We start from the raw sequence: 18,837 nt of genomic DNA, 5'->3' as shown, positions 1-18,837 counted from the left end.
ACTGTACCACTTTGGCCTTTTATCAAGCAATCCAAAAGTTTACCTCTGCACAGGGCAGCTAGTAATTTTAAACCAAAAGTTACTACTTTCCCATCTCTGGGAATGGTATAATCAGCTACAAAACAAGGTTTAAAGATAGTTTTGCCCAAGCTGGTGTTTTTAAACAGATGAAGTTGGGAAGTTCCTCAGTTTCTCCAGAGTTGTGTTTTCAGAGTAGTCATTTTATTTTTCGACTTGAGGGGTTGTGGTCCTAGCATATTAAGTTGAAGTTCAAATATCTCTTGAATTTAAATCCAGAGAGATTTAGAATGGCTGTGTTGTGGAGTTTTCCTAGGTTAGCCTGTAAAGTTAGTATGAAATCCATGTGTGTCTGACGTCTGAATGGAATTAGCAAAGCCAGGGACATTTAGTGCTCCTTAGTATGACTTTCTGCCCATCTCACATGTCCCACAATGTCCTTGTGAGTCGGAGAGTTTCCAGGAGGACTCCCCGTCGGCCACTGAAATTTATGGTAAGAGTTGATGGGAAGAGACCCGCTGCGGGGGAGGAAGCCTCTCAGGGAGTGGTGAGTCCATGCGGGTTAGTGGGCAGCCTGGGTAGGGGCATTCAGTGAGGGTGAACTGTGGCGGGGGTGTGAGGAATCCGGGGATTACTGGGTGCGGGAGAATGCGGGGCCAGGGACGGAGCTATAGGGAGGACAGACTGGGGCCCAGGAAGTAGGGAACTGCAGAGACGCGCGGCCGAGCGGAGCCTGGGCTGGGAGGGGGCGGTCGTTTGGGGGCCGGGCCCTGGGTAGGGGGGACGGCACGCCGTGGGATGGAGGCGCGGGTACCTGCCTGTTGCCTGGTTGGAGGCCTCTGGCCGATAGAGGGAGCTGTGGGTCTGGCGGCCCCGATACCGCGGGCGCTTAGGTGGGACCGCGCGTGCGCGCGGAGCGGCGTACATATGCCGGGGTCCGCGCATAGCCCGAGCTGAGACTGCGGGCGGGGGCCGAGGCGCCGCCCATTGTCCCGCCCCCCGGGACCGCCTATTGTGCCGTGACGCTTGCGCCGCCCTCGCGGCCTGGCGGGGGAGGGGCGACCCGCGCCGCAGTCAGCGTCGCCGCCATGGATCTAGGTGGGTGTTCGGTTCCTCTGGGCCCCCGTGGGCCGCGTTGAGCAACCGGCGACCAGGCAGTGCTGAGTGGGCCCGGGCTGAGGGAGACCTCCGGGCCGGGGAGGGGTTTGGGAGGGCGGGGGTGTCTTGGAGACCGGAGGTCGGGGGGCCGGGCTCTACCCGCCGCTCTTCCGCTCGCCTCTTGCCGGCTCCAGGCCCCTTTCCACGTGAAGGGGCCAGCGGATGTGAAGTTAGCGTTCGCGAGAGTGGACAGGTTCGGGCACGTGCTTTGGAAAAGGCCGGGCTCCGGCGGCGCCCCGGGGAATCCCGTATCCCCAACGATCTCATTTATTGAACGTCTACTAAGTTCTTGAGCAAGCGTTGAGGTCCTCGTGGATAAACGGGGATGATGATACCGTATCAGCCTCACAGAGTTTGGGGGAGTTTTCACTGAGATCACGTGTGTACAGTGTCGAGTCCGGTGCCTTGCGCAGGGCTAGCGTTCTTCAGACCAGCAGTTGTGGGCACGGGTTGCAGCAGCCGAGGCGGCAACGTGCGTCTTGATTCTCCAGATGCCAGGTCTGGGAGAAGGGAGGGGACAGCTGGTATAAATCGGCGGCTCCTTGCCCAGCCTCCCCCGCTGCTGGATGTGCTCTTAAGGGCATAAGACCAAGAGCTGTTCTGGGAGAGCTGGGGTGAGGCTCCCCAAGATGTGCCAGTATTAGTAGGCTGTTGAGAAATGTTCTGGTCCCTGTGCCCAGCCAGCTGTTCCGTGGTGGAAAGGTAGAGTTGGAAGAGTTTGGAGCCCTGCAGCTGTGGTGATCTCTGTCCCAGCCCACTGCTTTGCAGTTCCGACAACCTGAGCAAATTGTTTGAGTCTTAATGTTTCCATCTCTGAAACAGGAATGGTCCTCAAAATGTTGATCTGACGATGAAAAGATACACATACCAACTAGCACAGTGCCTGGTACAGAGTAAGCGCTTAAATATAAGGAGCGGGCACTCACAAGCGCCAGTTAACCATTCGTGATAAAACACTTGGGATTCGCCCAGCCATTAACTGCTTCTGGGACTTACTCCTTCAGGTGGCATGAGTATATACTTACCGTCTCTGGAAGGTGGGTCTCGGGGGCCAAACATCTCAGCTGAGCAGGTAGAGCAATAAAATTAAATTTACAGAGTCAGAAGGGAGCCTTTTGGGGGGCCCTGGGAGAGCAGCCTGAACCAGAAAGAAAGGCCAGAACCCCCAGGGAGACCTCTCAGCAACCTGGCTCTTCCTGGGAGTCTGCCTCAGCCACTGGGCACCAAGATGGATTGCCTTCACCAGCGCGTTGCATAGGAGTGCTGTTCCAGATGGAAGGGGCAGGATAGTCTCCTGGCCCATGAATATGGGGAAGCTGTGTTCTTGGGGGACTGAGGAAGGGGCCCTGGGAAAGGGGAGAGAGGTCAGGAACATAGAAGAGTGAGCAATGTTTGTACGATTGATTTAGTTTCTGGGCCAAAGGAAATATACCTAAGAAAGACATGTCCTGTTTCTGAGCTGGAGGAGGCAAAGAATAGGGACAAGATTCTGGTCTTGGCAACAGTGGAAAGGTTTGGGAGAACCAGCGTTTATCGAGCACTTAGGCTCTTTGTAGCCTGATTCTTTTCTTGCAGTACGCGGGCCTCTCACTGTTGTGGCCTTTCCCGTTGCGGAGCACAGGCTCCGGACGTGCAGGCTCAGCGGCCATGGCTCACAGGCCTAGCCACTCTGTGGCACGTGGGACCCTCCCGGACCGGGGCACGAACCTGTGTCCCCTGCATCAGCAGGCGGACTCTCAACCACTGCGCCACCAGGGAAGCCCTGTAGCCTCATTCTTAATTGTATATATCTTACCTAACTCTCAACAGCCCTGGAAGATGGGATTGGGAGCCAACAGTGGGTGTGGACCCAATGCCAGGGGCTTGAGTGTATGTATTATTTGATCCTCAGGGTCATAATGTGAAGTCTGTATTATCCCCACATATGCAGAAGTTCAGAGAAGTAATCTGTCCAAGATCACACCACTTCCCCCCCTTCCCCCCTTCCCCCCCTTCCCCCCCCCCCCCCGTACGCGGGCCTCTAACTGTTGTGGCCTCTCCCGTGGCCTCTCCCGTTGCGGAGCACAGGCTCTGGATGCGCAGGCTCAGTGGCCATGGCTCACGGGCCCAGCCGCTCCGCAGCATGTGGGATCTTCCCGGACCGGGGCACGAACCCGTGTCCCCTGCATCAGCAGGCGGACTGTCAACCACTGCGCCACCAGGGAAGCCCACACCACTTGTAAATGGCTGAGCTAGGAGTTAAACCCATGTCTAATTAAACATCCCAAGATGCCTTCCTTGCTAAGTCTGTGTCAACTCAGGGCTCACTGAAGAAGGACTTTTCTGAATCTAGTACAGTATTTTTTTCTATCTACTTCTTGGCTTCTACCAGAGAACCAGGACCATTAGTAGCTTATTCTCTTTGATGGAAAGAGCTGTGGGAATTGAACTGTTTCCCCAAAAGGCAGAACGTTTGAAATCTGTTTCCAAGACAAGGCTTTAAGAGAAAAAAGAGAAGCAGGGCTTGTCTGAGTGCTGCTGTGCAGACAGTCCTGGTCCACGCCCTTCCTAGTCTGTATCGGTACTTAGAAGCTCAGTTGTCAAGTCCTGCAGTATGTACTTGGTGGCCGCTGTAGTTTGGTACTGTCCTTGCGCTCTCTCTCTTTCTCTCTCTCAGCCAGCCCTTCTTCCTCAAATCTTCTGCTGGCCCATCCTTTGCTGGAGGGCCTTGCCTCTGGGCAGGCTCCTTCCTGAGTCACATTTCAAGGTTGACTTGCCTCCTGAGCTTCAGCCCTGTGTTTCCATTGCTGGAGGACGTTTCTACCTTAATGTTCTACCTCAGACTCCAAATGACCAAAACGTATCAGTGTTCCTTCCAAGCACATCTCTCGTGTTCCCTGTTTGCAGTAGTGCCCGTTGTCTTCCCAGGTCCAGGCTAGAGAGCTTGGGAGTCCTTTTTTATTCCTCAGGTTAATCCTTTGACTTCAGCTCTGCAGCGGGTCCTAGAACCATCCCTTCTTCCCCCTCTCCCACTGATTTCATTCAGAACCCTTTTCATCTCTAACCCTAATAATGACAGCCCGCTGACCAACTGCTGCCTCTCCCTCTAACCTCTGCTTGCTGTTCTGAAAATTTTTCACCACATTCTATCCTATTGGACTTCTGTCTGTGCAGGACCTTTGAATATCTGTGAAGAAATGACTGTTCTGCATGGGGGCTTCTTGCTGGCCGAGCAGCTGTTCCGCCCCAAAACACTGGCAGAATTGACCAAGTCTGACTGGGAGCATGTCGGGCGGCCGATTGTGGAGGCTCTGAGGGAGATCTCCTCTGCCACGGCCTGCTCCCAGCCCTTCGCCTGGAAGAAGAAAGCTCTGATTATCATCTGGGCCAAGGCTCTGCAGCCCTACCCTGTCACGCCTTCTGACACTGAAACCCTGTGGCAGGAAGATGTGTTCTTCTCCGTGGGCAACATGATCCCCACCATCAATCACACGGTCCTCTTTGAGCTGCTTAAGTCCCTGGAAGCTTCCGGACTCTTTATCCAGCTCCTGATGGCCTTGCCCACTACCGTCTGCCGTGCAGAACTAGAGCGCTTTTTGGAGCACATGACTATCGACACTTCTTCGAAGGATGTGGCCTTCTTCCTCGACGTTTGGTGGGAAATGATGAAGCACAAGGGCAATCAGCAGGACCCCCTGCTCTCCCAGTTCCAGACAATGGCCCATAAGTACCTGTCCTCTTCAGATGAGTTCTCCCACCCTCCAAAGAGGTTCAAGTCCGACCTGGATGTGTGTCCTACCATGCCCCTGCTGGGCATGCTGCTCACCGGGCTGAAGCAAATCCAGGATAGGATCCTGTGCCCCGGGATGAAGTGTTGCGCCTTGGCCAACTTGGCTGACATGCTGACCGTGTTTGCACTGATGGAGGACAACCCCCAGGAAGTGTCCGCCACTGTGTATCTAGACAAACTGGCCACGGTGATCTCCGTGTGGAACACGGACACCCAGAACCCATATCACCAGCAGGCACTGGCAGAGAAGGTGAAGGAGGCAGAGCGGGACATCAGCCTGACCTCACTGGCCAGGCTGCCGAGCGAGACGATCCTCGTGGGCTTCGAGTTCCTGCGCAGCCTGCTGCGGGAGTGGCGGGAGGAGCTGCGGGCCACGCTCGGTGGCAGCCAGGGGACGAGCTACAGCAGCTACCGGCTGTGCGACAGCCTGACCTCCTTCAGCCAGAACCTGAAGCTCTACCTGGACACTGCTAGCCTGTCCAAGGAAGAGAGGCAGGTGGCCTCCGAGCTGGCGGAGTGCGTGGGTGACTTCCTGAAGGACACGAACAGGGTGCTGAAGAACAAGGGCTTCGAGAAGGACCTCACTGCCTCCATCGCCATGGCCATCATCGAGCAGAAGTTGGACCGGCACATGGAAATGTGCTACATTTTCGCTTCTGAGAGGAAGTGGGCCTTCTCGGATGAGTGGCTGGCCTGCCTGGCCAGCAGCCGGGCTGTCTTCCAGGAGCCCGGCCTGGTGTTACAGCTGCTGGAAGCAGTGGTGGACGTCAGCACGGCAGACGGGGCTGTCCCCAGACCCCAGATCAAACAGGTCATCGACTTGATCCTGGAGTGTCATGCACACCTCTCACTGCCAGATAAAAATAAAGTCCTCTCGGGCGTCCTGCTCTCCTGGGGGCGCAAGGGCCTCTCTGAGAAGTTGTTGGGTCACTTGGAGGGGTTTCAGGAAGACCTCAACACGACTTTTAACCAGCTCACGCAGAGCGCTTCTGAACAGGGCTTGGCTAATGCCATCGCCTCTGTGGCCCGCCTAGTCATTCTGCACCCGGAGATCACGGTGAAGAAAGTGTGCAGCATGGCCGTGGTCAACCTTGGCACCCACAGGTTCCTGGCTCAGATTCTCACCGCCTTCCCCGCCCTCAGGTTCGCGGAAGAGCAGGGTCCAAATCCCTCCACGACGATCGTGGTGTCCTGCCTCAAAGAAACAGTCTGGACGAAGTTCTCTACACCCAGGGAAGAGAAGCAGTTTCTGGAGTTCCTGAGATGCCTGGTGAATCCTGTGAAGCCCCAAGGGATTCCAGTTGCTGCTCTTCTCAAGCCAGATGAGGTACTAAAGGAATTCGTCCTGCCTTTCCTGATGCTCGACGTCAAAGAGGTGGACCTCAGTCTGAGGATCTTCATCCAGACTCTGGAAGCAAACACATGTCTAGAGGAATCCTGGCTGCAGACCTGCCCTCCCTTCCCACTCATCTTCAGCCTGTGCCAGCTCCTGAATGGCTTCAGCAGATACTGGCAGCTCCCCAAGGACAAGCGCTGCCTCCCCCTGGACGGGAAGGACCTGGTGATCCACATCCTGGAGCTCCTCTGTGAGGTGGTGTCGGCTAACGCCGAGACCTTCTCCCCGGACGCCTGGGTCAAGTCCCTGTCCTGGCTCCACGGGAAGCTGGAGCAGCTGGACTGGACTGTGGGCCTGAGACTGAAGAGCTTCTTTGAGGGCCACTTCAAGTGTGAGGTACCAGCCACGCTCTTTGAGATCTGTAAGCTTTCTGAGGACAAGTGGACCTGCCAGGCCCGCCCCAGGTATGGGCCCGGCACAGGCCTCCTGGCCTGGATGGAGTGCTCCTGCATCTCCAGCAGCATCTCTGAGCAGATGCTCGCCCTGCTGGTGGTGGATGTGGGCAACCCTGAGGAGGTCAGGTTGTTCAGCAAGGGCTTCCTGGTGGCCCTGGTGCAGGTCATGCCGTGGTGCAGCCCCCAGGAGTGGCAGTGCCTTCACCAGCTGACCAGGAGACTGTTGGAGAAGCAGCTCCTGCATGTGCCCTACAGCCTGGAGTATATTCAGTTTGTCCCTCTGCTCAACCTGAAGCCCTTTGCCCAGGAGCTCCAACTCTCCGTACTCTTGCTGAGAGCTTTCCAGTTTCTCTGCAGCCAGAGTTGCCATAACTGGCTCCCTGTGGAAGGCTGGAGCCATGTGGTCAAGCTCCTCTGCAACAGCCTGACCAACCTCCTGGACTCTGTTCGGTTGATACAGTCAGTTGGCCCTTGGGCGCAAGGACAAGAGCAGGACCTGACCCAGGAAACCCTGTTTTTTTACACCCAGGTGTTCTGTCACGTTCTGCACATCATGGCCATGCTCCACCAGGAGGTGTGTGAACCACTGTATGTTTTGGCCTTGGAGATCCTCACCTGCTACGAAACCCTGAGCAAGACCAACCCTTCTGTCAGCTCCTTGCTCCAGAAAGTAAACGAGCAGCACTTCTTAAAGTCCATCGCCGAGAACATTAGCCCCGAGGAGCGGCGCCAAACCCTCCTGCAGAAGATCAGCAACTTCTGACCTTCGTGGGTCAGAAAACAGCTGGGCCTCAACTTGGCCAGGTCTACAGCTGAAAAACACAAATTTTTCGGTTATGTGAAATTGTACACAAGCCCAAAAATCTGACGACATTGTAAAGAAAATAGTTTCTTAGGTATTTGTAACATACAGATTGTAATAAAATTCTCTTTTGAGTTTTATCTTGCCTCCTTTGGGACTTTCTTCTCAATAGTCTAGGCTCATCAGTACACTCTGAAATTGGGCGCAGCCAGTCGTGAAGATCAAGTCAAGCTGGGAGGCGCGTGTTCATCACTGGGCTTCTCCACCCTAGAATCTGGCAAATAAGTCTAAAGGTGAACCCACCCAGGTGGACTGACTACAAGGTACGTGTGTTCTGTTGCACCGAGAGTCTCTTTAAGAGTCATTTCGCCGTATCTTGGAAAGGGCAGGAACTAGGAAAGGGACTCTTTTCTGCTACCAATTGGCCATGTGATTTGTGTGCGCACAAGGCCTGCAACCAGTGTAAAAGGAGAGGGTTGGACCAAGAACATGAAATGTGGGGTGGGTGGGAGGGAGGTCAGTGACCTCAGGAAAACGGGTCTCTTCTGAATCGAGGACTTCTGCCCCACAGTGTTAACGCTGTCCATTCAGTGGATCTCAAAGGGGCTGTGCTGATACTGTCTGGTAATCACCACAGAGACGTGTTTAAAGGATGGGTGTAATTATCTTCTGCCTGGGGTGGGTTGTCATGGGTGGGTTGGTTGGTTGGTTTTTCTGTTTGTTTTATTTATCTATCTATCAGGTCTTAGTGTGGCAAGTGGGCTCCTTAGTTGTGGCTCATGGGCTCCTTAGTCGTGATTCGCCAGCTGTTTTAGTTGCGGCATGCGAACTCAGTCGCGACATGCATTTGGGATCTAGTTCCCTGGCCAGGGATCGAACCCTGGCCCCCTGCACTGGGAGCGTGGCGTCTTAACCACTGCACCACCAGGGAAGTCCCGGTTGTCACGGTTTTGAAGAACATGTGGGAGCAGGGAATGGTGTGTGCAAATGCGTGCCCAGGATATATTCCAGAACCATGAGGACTCGTTAGGGAAGTGTTTAATTGGGAGGCAAGGAAGGACAGCTCCATACCCCCATCACAGTGAGGCACTATTCAAGTTCTCTCCCCCCGCACCTAAAGTGGGCTGGCTCTGTCTGCGGCCTACAATTGGGTTTCCACCCTCCTGACTCCTAGTTGGGATTCACCTGGGAAGAGAAGAAAGGGCCTAAAGTTACGTGACCACTGAGCTAGAACTCTAGAACTCTGCAGTGTACTCTTGGCACCGTGAATTACAGAAACATGTTAGAGTGAGGTATGAGCTAGGCTCTGCTGGAGGCTGAAGGCATTCACACACACCCTTCCCCTGCAACAGCCCACCTCTGCCAGTTACACGGAGAAGAACACAGAACAGAAACAATAGCACACAGCAGCCATTCCAGTTGGTCACAGGACAGGTCTTACCAGAAGTCGGCGTGGATATATTTCACAAATGAGAATAAGTTGGAAAATATTAGTGCAACTTAGTCACCACAGGGGTGATTTATAAAGATATACGGATAGTAAACAAAATGGTAAAAAAATTACAGCATTTTATGTTTTTAAATGGCACCCATTAAAGACTGAAATAGTCAAAATTTGAGACACTGTTACACACTCAGTACTTTAAAAGTTCACAGACAACAGTGAATTAAAAGGCACTTTTAAAAATCTAGTTTTTCACTACTGCTTGGGAAAAAACTTCATGGTAGCAGTTTCTAAAACCCATCCTTGTCGTTCAGGAGCAATTAGTGTTGGCACCAGAGGATCCTATCTGTAAATGGTGGGTGAAGGAGTCAGTCCACAGAACATAATTTGGCCAGGGCTGACTTGCACTTTTGCTCTCCAGCCTTCTGTGGCTAAATGGCAGTAAGTCAGATAGGAACAGACTTTGGACCACAAGCTCTGGCTTATCAGGAGGCAGTCTAGATGAGACATCTCATGGTTTGGAATACAGCAGTCCGTTCTGCTTCATAGGATAAGGACAGTGTCAAAGCGGGGTTACCCAGTGAATAGCTCGGTAGCCATCATTTCACTTTACCCCTATAGTTTTTAATAAGAGCATCCTGTGTGTGTGGATATGGGGAAATCTGGGCTTGAGGGACATGCTAAAAAGGGAATAGTATCTGTGACTGTTGGTCTAACCAAGTCAGCCTGCAGAGGTGCTGACCTATTGGCCTTCCTACCTACTCAGGTGCTTCAGGTTCCCATCCCTGCCATCTACCCCACCCCGCCAGTGAGACTTCTGATCAGAAGTCGGTAGACAGGAGAATTCAATGTTGGCACATGGATGAAAGGATGAGGCAAAGGACCTACGGGTTATCTAGTAAACAATAAAAAAACTACCTACCCACAACGATTTTCCCAGGCCAACATCACAGGAAAAGAACCAAGTCATCACTTGCTTCTGCTGGCCCAGTATGTGTGGATACTCCCTGAGTGGCTGGAAAGGTGGGGAGCCACCAATATGAGGACCAGGCAGGTGCCCAGTTCCTTGTCACCTTGGTCCACCTATCTCCACACCCCATGCTTCTACCTCCAGAGCCCTTGAGATAAGACCCAAGGAAGGATCCTTGGACTTCACGTTAAACCACCTTGCTGCCAGTGGAGGTCTGACGGGATCCAATAGTTGTTACTAAGGAAAAAGTGCTTTTGCAAAAGGGGCAGGTTAGAAACGAGAGGTGATAGGAATATTCTTTAGAGAAACGCTAATCCCTCTGCTTATCAATACCCAAAAGGCTGAGGCCACCCAGGGCACAACCTGCAGTTTGGTCCACGGGAATACTGAGTGGAGGAGGCGCCCTCACTGCCTGGCTCATGGAGCAATTAACCATCCTTTTTGGCTGGGGGAGCATCAAAGAGCCGGACTGCCTTCTTGCACAGCAGAGAGAACCAGTAGATCTGGGGAGCGATGAGGAAGGCGTTGGCCACATTGCAGTAGAAAGGAATGTGGAACGGCACTTGGAGCAGGCTCAGTCCCTGCTGCTGGCCGTAGGACCAGTACATGAAGGGGAAAAGGAGGATCCGACATGAGAAGAAGGTGGTCAGCGTGAGGATTCCGTTCACCTTGTACAGCAGCGTGTGCTGCTGCTTTAGCTGCAAAAGAGGGAAGGAGAGCACAGGGTCACTTTCAGGGAATGACTAGCCTGAGTCCCACAACGGACAGGCCAAGCGTCTCCTTTTCGGACACTTGTAGAAAAGATGATTGAGCACTGCCGTATTTGTATATGCGGAGAGTCTCATATTGTTTCCAACAGTGATGTGAAATTTGATCTAAGCCACCCAGCTGACAAGAGCACAGGAACGGTGGGTTAGAGAAACTCTGTGACCAGGATAAATATATATGAAGAACTGGATCAAATTTGAATCAAATGTACAATTTTTCAACCCCACTGGCTCGAAAGACCAACTGACCTTTAAGTCTGTTCAAGGGTCTCCTACCCCACTGTTGGTAGCACTAAAGAAGTTTCTCCAAACCCTCTTAATCTACCAAGGAGAAGCAGAGTCTGTTCCCTCGGCACTCTTTCTGCCACTCCTTTCATACGTGCCTGAATCAGAACTCTGCCCAGCGACACAAACGGAGTACTCAGTTCTGCCATGAAGATGCAGCCAACAAAGAAGTCCCCAAGCTCTCCCCTAAGCCTCTGCAGAGGAAAAGAGGAAAAAGGGAAATAAGTAATGGAGGTTAAGGAACCACCGGAAGGAAAATTCTAACTAGGGCTATTGAAAAGGGTAACCCTGAGCAACCATGCAGGGAAATGGAAGTGCTAAACGGGCCAGTGCAGACCAGTTCACACTTGGAATCCTCATGGTCCAGAGGCAACTGCATCACACACTGAGCTTTCTCTAGAATTTCAGTGTCAGCCAAAAGGAACTCTGCAGCCCACTTCTGGGTATCCAACTTAGTCATGCCAAGGGCAGGCACTTAAGCCAGTTCAGTTCCACGAAATATGCACCAGGGCCCATGCCTGATGTTAGGGTCCCCAACACAATCAAGAGAGACTTATTAAAGAATGTCATGCACTCTACCTCTCCTTTTATCCTTCCAAGAAAGCAGTATAGGGAATTCCCTAGCAGTCGAGTGGTTAGGACTCGGCACTTTTGCTGCTGTGGCCCAGCTTCGACCCCTGGCTAGGGAACTAAGATCCCCCACAAGCCACAAGGCGCGGCCAAAAATAGAAAGCAAGCGAGCAGTTTTGGGATAGCAGTTCTGTCTCTTAGTACCACCGAGCGAGTACGTAAACTCATAGAGCACCCGTTTCTTCCTCTATGGTATAGGGCTAATATTTTCTAATTATCATTTCTAATTATTTCTAATAATTTCTAATGATTAGAAAGCAACAAATTTTTTTAAAGTTTTTTTTTTATGTGGACCATTTTTAAAGTCTTTATTGAATTTGTCACAATTTTGCTTCTGTTTTATGTTTTGGTTTTTTGGCCGTGAGGCATGTGGGATCTTAGCTCCCCGACCCGGGGTCGAACCCGCACCCCCTGCGTTGGAAGGTGAAGTACTAACCACTGGACCCCCAGGGAAGTCCCCAAGCTACAAGTTTTTAAATCAAGCACCTGTCACCTGGTAGGCACTTTGGAATTACTAGTCTCCCCTCTGCATTCCCATTTCTCTTCCTTGTTGGGTGAGTTTTTTTAATGGGAAAAAATGGATCTGGGGAGAAATTATGAGGCTATTTGCTTTGAGAGTCTGTGCTTTTGTGACATCAAAATAATGCAAACAGCCCTCTCTGGGCACTGTCAGAGCAAATAACCAGTTGATGGAGCTACGCTCATTTCTTTGAAATGTTTTCTATTATATTGTATGAACTAAAGGCAGAACCTTTGACAAATGCTTGGGCATCACAGAGGGCTGGGGGATTGCCAGTAAAGAGGATCACAGACATTTCAGATTTAACTCCTTTCTACACTGTGGCAGCAGCTGGCAGGAGGGCAGTGGGGGCAGCAGGAAAGGGGAAGAAAAGGGGGCAGTCTGACAGTTGGGACACCCAGTTCAACAGGAGGAATGAGTGGCTGAACCTACTGGTGCCTGTCCTGGGAGGCCATTACCTGTGCGACCGGCACAAGGACGAACAGAATAACTGCGTGGTGCGTGATCATGAGGCGGTTTTTACTTAGGAAGTTTCGAAAAATGGTGAGGGGATGTTTGCTGCTCTGGTCCCTGGTTCGGTACCATTCACAGAGGTACATGGCATAGGAGTCATAGATCATGTATGGAATCAAAAACCAGACATACTCTCGGGCAAGCCAGTGCCTGAAAGAAAGCATATGGATGGTCCAAGAAGTAATTATGGAAATCCGTTATGAAGGCTCACAGCCAGCCTCTTCTTAAACACATCTGCATCAGCTTTGTACTTAATCAGCTGTTTTTACTCCAGATACTTCACAATGAACATGCTGAAGCTGACAAATAAGGAGAGTGAACAACTTTCTCTAAATTACAGGGCAAACTCACAAGTGTCAAAGGTAGAAAGCAAGGATTCACTCAGCACCATGGGTTTCAGTGACTTGCCCTCACTGTTTGTCTGGTTTAGCTACTCATTTGTAATGGATTTTCTGGTACTTTGTGATATAAGCTGACTTTGATAGATATCTCTACCAGGGATTCCACAGACCCACCAAGAAACAGGTTTGGAAAGTGACCCAAATCCCAAACCCAGTATTTCCAGTTTAACTCTACTCAGTTGCTCAATAGTTGGGACATTACTCTTGAATCTGTTTGCAACCCCACTCTAGGGAGTTTCCAGGAAGTAACCCTGGCCACTTTCTTTACAATACTATGGCTAAACCCAGTTTCATTCAAGAAAAATATCTCTGGAAATGAGCCAAGAGCTCAAGGACTACCTTACAGTAGATAGATACCAAAAGAGAAGCTAGGACAAAAGACAGTGTTCCCATTTACTTGTCCACAGGGGTTGAATCAATATTTGCTGAGTCAAAATGACAGTTTATCACTGTCCCAGAGCAGATTAGAAGGTAAGTCTCTACAATTTCCAAAATTTTGTTCCCCAAATAGTCACTCTACAGAAAATCTACATGAAAAAAAAAATCTAAATTGAAATTATGTACTATCCTGGGAAGGATTAAACTAAGTCAGCAAAGTTTTATCAAGCGCCCATGTGTTAGGTAGAAGAAACCATTTAGTTTTATGGTTCTTAAACTACCTGAATATCAGAATCGCCTGCAGTGCTTATCAAGGGCTCCACGCCTCAGAGACTAAACATGGTGTGCCCAGGACCTCAAATCTGTATTTTTAACCTTGTCTTCATTTAACCTAAGGAGCCAGTCCACTGAACTGCAACATTGGGAATATAGAGTGCCATTCACATTTCTGTTCCTGAATGATTCCACACTTACCACAGCAAAACTAAATAATGAGTAAGCAGTGAAATAGGCAAACAAGTAATGGCAAACTTAATATACATTCAGGTAAATTAATTAGCCAAGTTCCAATGAGGCAAAAAGATGCAATATTTATTCTACTGCCCATCTGTGGTCTCCATCGCTTTCTTGAAGCAATTCCAAAGTAAAACAACTATGAAGAGCAATTAAAAACTCATCTGAAATATAACTGACCTCTCCCCTTGCGTGGAGCCTAGGGTTTTAAAATTTTGCACACGGTACCAATTCAATAAGATGCGAAATTGTGGCTGTTAGTTGAATTCCCTTAAGATTTACCAGCAAGCGATCTGGATTATAATCTTAGCTAGCACTAGCCTGGACCTTAACTTTTGTTTTTGTTTTTTTTGCGGTACGTGGGCCTCTCACTGTTGTGGCCTCTCCCGTTGCGGAGCACAGGCTCCGGACGCGCAGGCTCAGCGGCCATGGCTCACGGGCCCAGCCGCTCCGCGGCATGTGGGATCTTCCCAGACTGGGGCACGAACCCGCGTCCCCTGCATCGGCAGGCGGACTCTCAACCACTGCGCCACCAGGGAAGCCCGACCTTAACTTTTTTTATAAAATGAAGATAATTAAAAAAAAAAAAAGCTAATAATCCTTGTCTTACTTTCCTGATGAAGTTATTGTGAAGATTAGAAAGTTAAAAGTATGAGAGTACTTTTAATTGTTACTATTATTATTTTTGGCCACACCACGCAGTTTGTGGGATCTTAGTTCCCAGACCAGGATCAAACCCAGGTCTTCGGCACTTATTTAAGTGTAAGTGAGCTGTGTGGCCAAAAAAAAGGAAGCGCTTACATTGAGAACTAGGGATCTGGGTCTCTTTAAGGAGCTGATGAAACCCCTGGCCCTGCATCACACCCTACAGATAATTTGGGAAGATTCATAGACACCCCCTCCTACCTACAGACATTCTATATGAAGGCCTAAAATTAAAAGACATAGAATAGAAAAATATTTGAATGTACAGACTATGAACCCCAAAAGGCTTTTTTTTCCAGATGATTAGGTGCCTTTAGGGCATCCTTGTGCATCCATGTAAGTTAAGGGCGCAGAAGGTGGTGTCTGTCTCTATTTTGCAAGTAGAGGATGAATCTAAGGCATAAAGATATACAAAAGAGGGGCTTCCCTGGTGGCGCAGTGGTTGAGAGTCCGCCTGCCGATGCAGGGGATACGGGTTCGTGCCCCGGTCCGCGAAGATCCCACATGCCACGGAGCGGCTGGGCCCGTGAGCCATGGCCGCTGAGCCTGCGCGTCCGGAGCCTGTGCTCCGCAACGGGAGAGGCCGCAGCGGTGAGGCCTGTGTACCGCAAAAAAAAAAAAAAAAAAAAGATATAGAAAAGGAGGACCCTAAAAGCCAAACTTAGATTTGCTACCATGCTCAAGCCACTAAGACACATGGCTTCTGAGGGGAGAACACAAGCGTGCTACAGAACTGAAAGTTAATTGTGTGCAGATCTCTTCCTGAGATGTGTAGCAGCTGCCTGCTGCTTGCCCTCAAGTGCCATGCGGGCTGCATCTGTCTTAGCTTAATCTCTGCAAAGGAGGCAGGTTTCAAGTTTGACCTGACAAACTGGGGGCAGTGAGGGAGCCTGCTGCACCATCAGGAAATGCTCAATTAAAATAAAAATTGAACCCAGCTGAGAAAATGCTGTTAGTCTTTGGTGTACGCAATCAAAGTCACTTGACCTATCTTCTCTCAGCATCTACAATTCATCACCAATAACTGGTTTTCTCTAAAAAAAAAAAAAAAAAAAAAGGCAAAAGAAAAGCACGAAAATCTTGATGGCAGGGTTAATCCCAAATAAGAACCAGGCACTAAATTTGCAGGCCACAGTGAGATAGATGCCCCTCTCGGGCTCCCCTCCCATTCCATTCCCAACAGGTGAAAACCAGGACACATAATAAACATGAGAAAGGGATTAGGAAAGGCTATTAACTTTCCCTGCACATATGACAATTGCTCTTCAACTTAACTGTGAGGAGGAAAGGGCGATTCTAGGAAGACAGGTAAAAAAGGATGGCTTTGAAAGGATGGCTTTAAAATGGGGTGGGGGGGCACTGTTACCCAGGTCTAAATACTATACAAAGTAGACCAGCCTGGTCGCTATAATTTGTTTCACTGAATGCACATTTCCTGTCCTGCCTGTGGACTGAACTTTCACACCCATTCGAGTCAGTTTTCTGAAAGCTCCAGAAAACTCTTCATCACCTTCATCTTTCAGAGGAAAGACAAGAGCAGCATTTGTAAGGAAAGGGGTGGTGGATTTGTTCCTTTCATAGCAGGGCTCTGCTAACCACACATCCTATCTTGGCCAATGAATGCTCCACAGCAGAACCCCAAGGGAGATCATTTAAAAGAACCAAAAGCCACACTTCCACTTCTGAATAATTTTCACATTTATCTATCGCATAAAGAACCTGGATCGTTGGACCACACTGTCCTCTAACACGCCACCTTAAATCAGACTCAGGCTCTGTCATGGTCTAGCATTTCTTCAGTTTACTTTCTCCTAAGCTGGCGATGCTGAAGGTGAGGAGAGGAGGAGCGAACTAGTTATAGTGCCCAAGTTTCACCCATTAATCAGCAGCCTGACGGCACATGCTGATAAAGAACTAGGACCTGTGAGCCACTCAAATGCGGAAGCTTCGAAAAAGCCCAGCGCCGTGATCGGTGTAGCTTTCACCTGGCATTGGATGTTACCTGTCGGTGATCACGTGGCTACAGGAGCGGATGATGATGATCCCAGACCCGGTGGCCAACACAGCCTGCACTGAAGAAACCAGCCTAACGTGCGACAGAAAAGGGGGGAGGGGGGACGGAAAGAGTGCTCAGTCCAGTCCCATGGACAGCATGAAGCCAGAACTCTTCAACCTGACTTCCCCCGGCCGCCAGGGCGCCGAGGAAAACGGTAGGGCCGCCGCCGCGCTCCCGTCTCCCAAAGCAGCTGGCAGATGTCAGCATCGGGGAGACGTCCCTCCCGGTCCTCATCAGCGTGGGCAGCCCCCCCACCCTCCAGCCTGCTCCCGCTCCACCCTCCTCCGCCTCCCTCCCTCCGGGGGCAGGCTGCACAGGGTCCTCGGAGCTCTCCGGCCCGCGCCGTGGACTGGGCGCGGACCCGGGAGGCGGCCCCCTCGCTTCCTGTCGTCCCCCTTTTCCGCCCTGGGCTCGGCGTTGGGCGGGCGCAGCCGGGACGCGTGGTCGGGCGGCGGCGCGGCCTCGCCCCGTACCTGGTGCTGATCAGCACGCAGTCGTTGTGGGTCCAGGCGGGCCGCGCGCGCCGCAGCCCCCAGGCGCAGAGCCCGAAGAGCCCCGGGAAGAGGAGCGAGCCCCAGGCCAGCGGCAGCAGCATGGGTGCTCGGGCTCGGCCGCCTAGCTCGGCGCCCTCGGCGTGGCTCAGTCGGCTCCGCGCGCGCGGCTCCGGGACTGACGCGGCCTGCCCGCCCCTATTTCTACCCTCCGCCCTCCGCCCCCCGGCCCAGGCCCCGGCCCCGGCCCCGGCCCGCCGCGACTCCGGCAGCCGCCGGGCGCTGGTCCCGAGCCCGCGGCGCCACTCCCCGCGTGACCAGGCCGCGGACCGCGATAGGAGCGGGCTGGCCGGGCGGGGCGGGGTCTCGCCGCCACCGCCCCTGGGCCCCGAGGCTTCCCCTGGTTTCCCGGCCGGCGAGTAGGCGGCAGCGGGAGCTGCTGCCCGCCGGGCCCCGAGTGAGCGGACGTTGCTTCCCCGACCAGCGGCGCGCGAGTGGCCGCCGCCGGGGCGAGGCCGTGGAGGAAGCGCCGAGGCACTCGGGGCTTCTGTTCCGTCACCGCTGACGCCTCCCCCTCCCTCGGGGACCCGCCTGGCTGACGAACTGCCCCGCACCTGCCCACCGGGCGAGGGAGGAGAGGTGGGGGAGGCCCCGAGAGGGCCAGGTAGGGAAAGGCTCCGGGCCTAGACCCCCGACCAGCAGGGTGGGGTGAGCCCGCGGGGCAGGGGCGTGGCCCGGCGCGAACAGGGCGGTGAGCGTCTCTCCAGGCGAAGGAAGGACAGGGCGGGTGGGCTTGAGGCCGTCTGCTCGCCTGACTTATCTATGAAGCACTCTCGCTTCCAAGTGGGAGGCTTAAGGAAATGGTCGTTCTGCCGGCCAGAGATGGCTTTTCCACGTCCTGCCAACCGCCGAAATTTCTCCAGAGGAGCATCGATCCAGCAGTTCCTCTCTCAAGCCACACATCGAGGTGGAATCTCACGGCTGCAGACTTCCTGTGGTACTGCGGTACTGTCTCTAGGCTTTGGCTCAAGATGCTGTCCCTTCTTGGTGACTGTTTTGTTGTTGTTGTTGACAGCGTTGTGCTTACTTCAAAGTTCTCGGGCCAAATGCCCTGAACTTGGGTGGGCGGAATCGAATCATTTTCACTCAGCCCCAGTCACATGGCACCAATACAGTAACTTCAGTATTACCGGCTTCTCTTCTCTTGGGACTTGCCAGAGCTTTACTTTGGTCTGTATCTTCCTCAGCTTACAAATGTGGGGGGAAAGACAATTCATTTATGTCTACAGCAATTGAAAGGTACTGTGGGTCTCTTCAAATCACCATCATGCAAAATGCTAACCAAAGCCCCATAAGAGTCCTTTGGAACAGCTGGGCTCAGCCTCCCTGGGCCAGTTTCCTCATTTGTGAAATGAAAAAGCTGAATTACAAGTTCTCTTTGGTTCTTCCAGCTCAAAATTCTTAAGATTCTATGACTTTCATAAGGTAACATTATTTCTTTAGATGTCAATTAAATTTCTCTAACATGGCAGTTGCTGGTGTAGAAGCCGATGTAAACACAGCTTTTAACGTCGTCGTATATGTGGTTAAGGTGAGGGATTTAGGAAGCAACATTAAGGAAGCAGA

The 18,837-nt window shown here is 51.9% G+C and overlaps 2 protein-coding genes across 3 annotated transcripts; one reads left to right on the top strand and one right to left on the bottom strand.

The window, feature by feature from the left end:
• Positions 1-971: 971 nt before the first annotated feature.
• On the top strand, positions 972-7,678 carry GEMIN4 (gem nuclear organelle associated protein 4). The gene is made up of 2 exons (XM_060135394.1): positions 972-1,116; positions 4,330-7,678. The coding sequence occupies exons 1-2, from the start codon at positions 1,107-1,109 to the stop codon at positions 7,497-7,499; spliced, it is 3,180 nt and encodes a 1,059-aa protein (XP_059991377.1). The 5' UTR covers positions 972-1,106; the 3' UTR covers positions 7,500-7,678.
• Positions 7,679-9,032: 1,354 nt separating this feature from the next.
• Positions 9,033-17,413, bottom strand: TLCD3A (TLC domain containing 3A). Of its 2 annotated transcripts, XM_060135407.1 has the most exons (5): positions 17,194-17,413; positions 16,667-16,750; positions 12,613-12,817; positions 11,103-11,198; positions 9,033-10,650 (listed from the first exon to the last, which is right to left on the bottom strand). In XM_060135407.1, the coding sequence occupies exons 1-5, from the start codon at positions 17,313-17,315 to the stop codon at positions 10,381-10,383; spliced, it is 777 nt and encodes a 258-aa protein (XP_059991390.1). In that variant the 5' UTR covers positions 17,316-17,413; the 3' UTR covers positions 9,033-10,380. The 2 variants fall into 2 exon arrangements, with proteins under 2 accessions (XP_059991390.1, XP_059991391.1); XM_060135408.1 differs by lacking the exon at positions 12,613-12,817 and having other exon boundaries at positions 10,515-10,650.
• Between the last annotated feature and the right edge of the window lie 1,424 nt (positions 17,414-18,837).

This window comes from Lagenorhynchus albirostris, chromosome 20 (genome assembly GCF_949774975.1).
Source record: "Lagenorhynchus albirostris chromosome 20, mLagAlb1.1, whole genome shotgun sequence".
Taxonomy (NCBI): Eukaryota; Metazoa; Chordata; class Mammalia; order Artiodactyla; family Delphinidae; genus Lagenorhynchus; species Lagenorhynchus albirostris.
This window is presented reverse-complemented; position numbering and strand designations above follow the sequence as displayed.

What these genes read in the sequence shown, in the direction of transcription:
- TLCD3A (XM_060135407.1), bottom strand. Translation starts at nt 17,315, where the DNA reads ATGCTGCTGCCGCTGGCCTGGGGCTCGCTCCTCTTCCCGGGGCTCTTC. An exon ending in TGCGTGCTGATCAGCACCAG is followed by an intron (nt 16,751 to 17,193) that starts GTACGGGGCGAG and finishes GTCGCACGTTAG; the next exon opens with GCTGGTTTCTTCAGTGCAGG. An exon ending in AGCCACGTGATCACCGACAG is followed by an intron (nt 12,818 to 16,666) that starts GTAACATCCAAT and finishes GCTTTCTTTCAG; the next exon opens with GCACTGGCTTGCCCGAGAGT.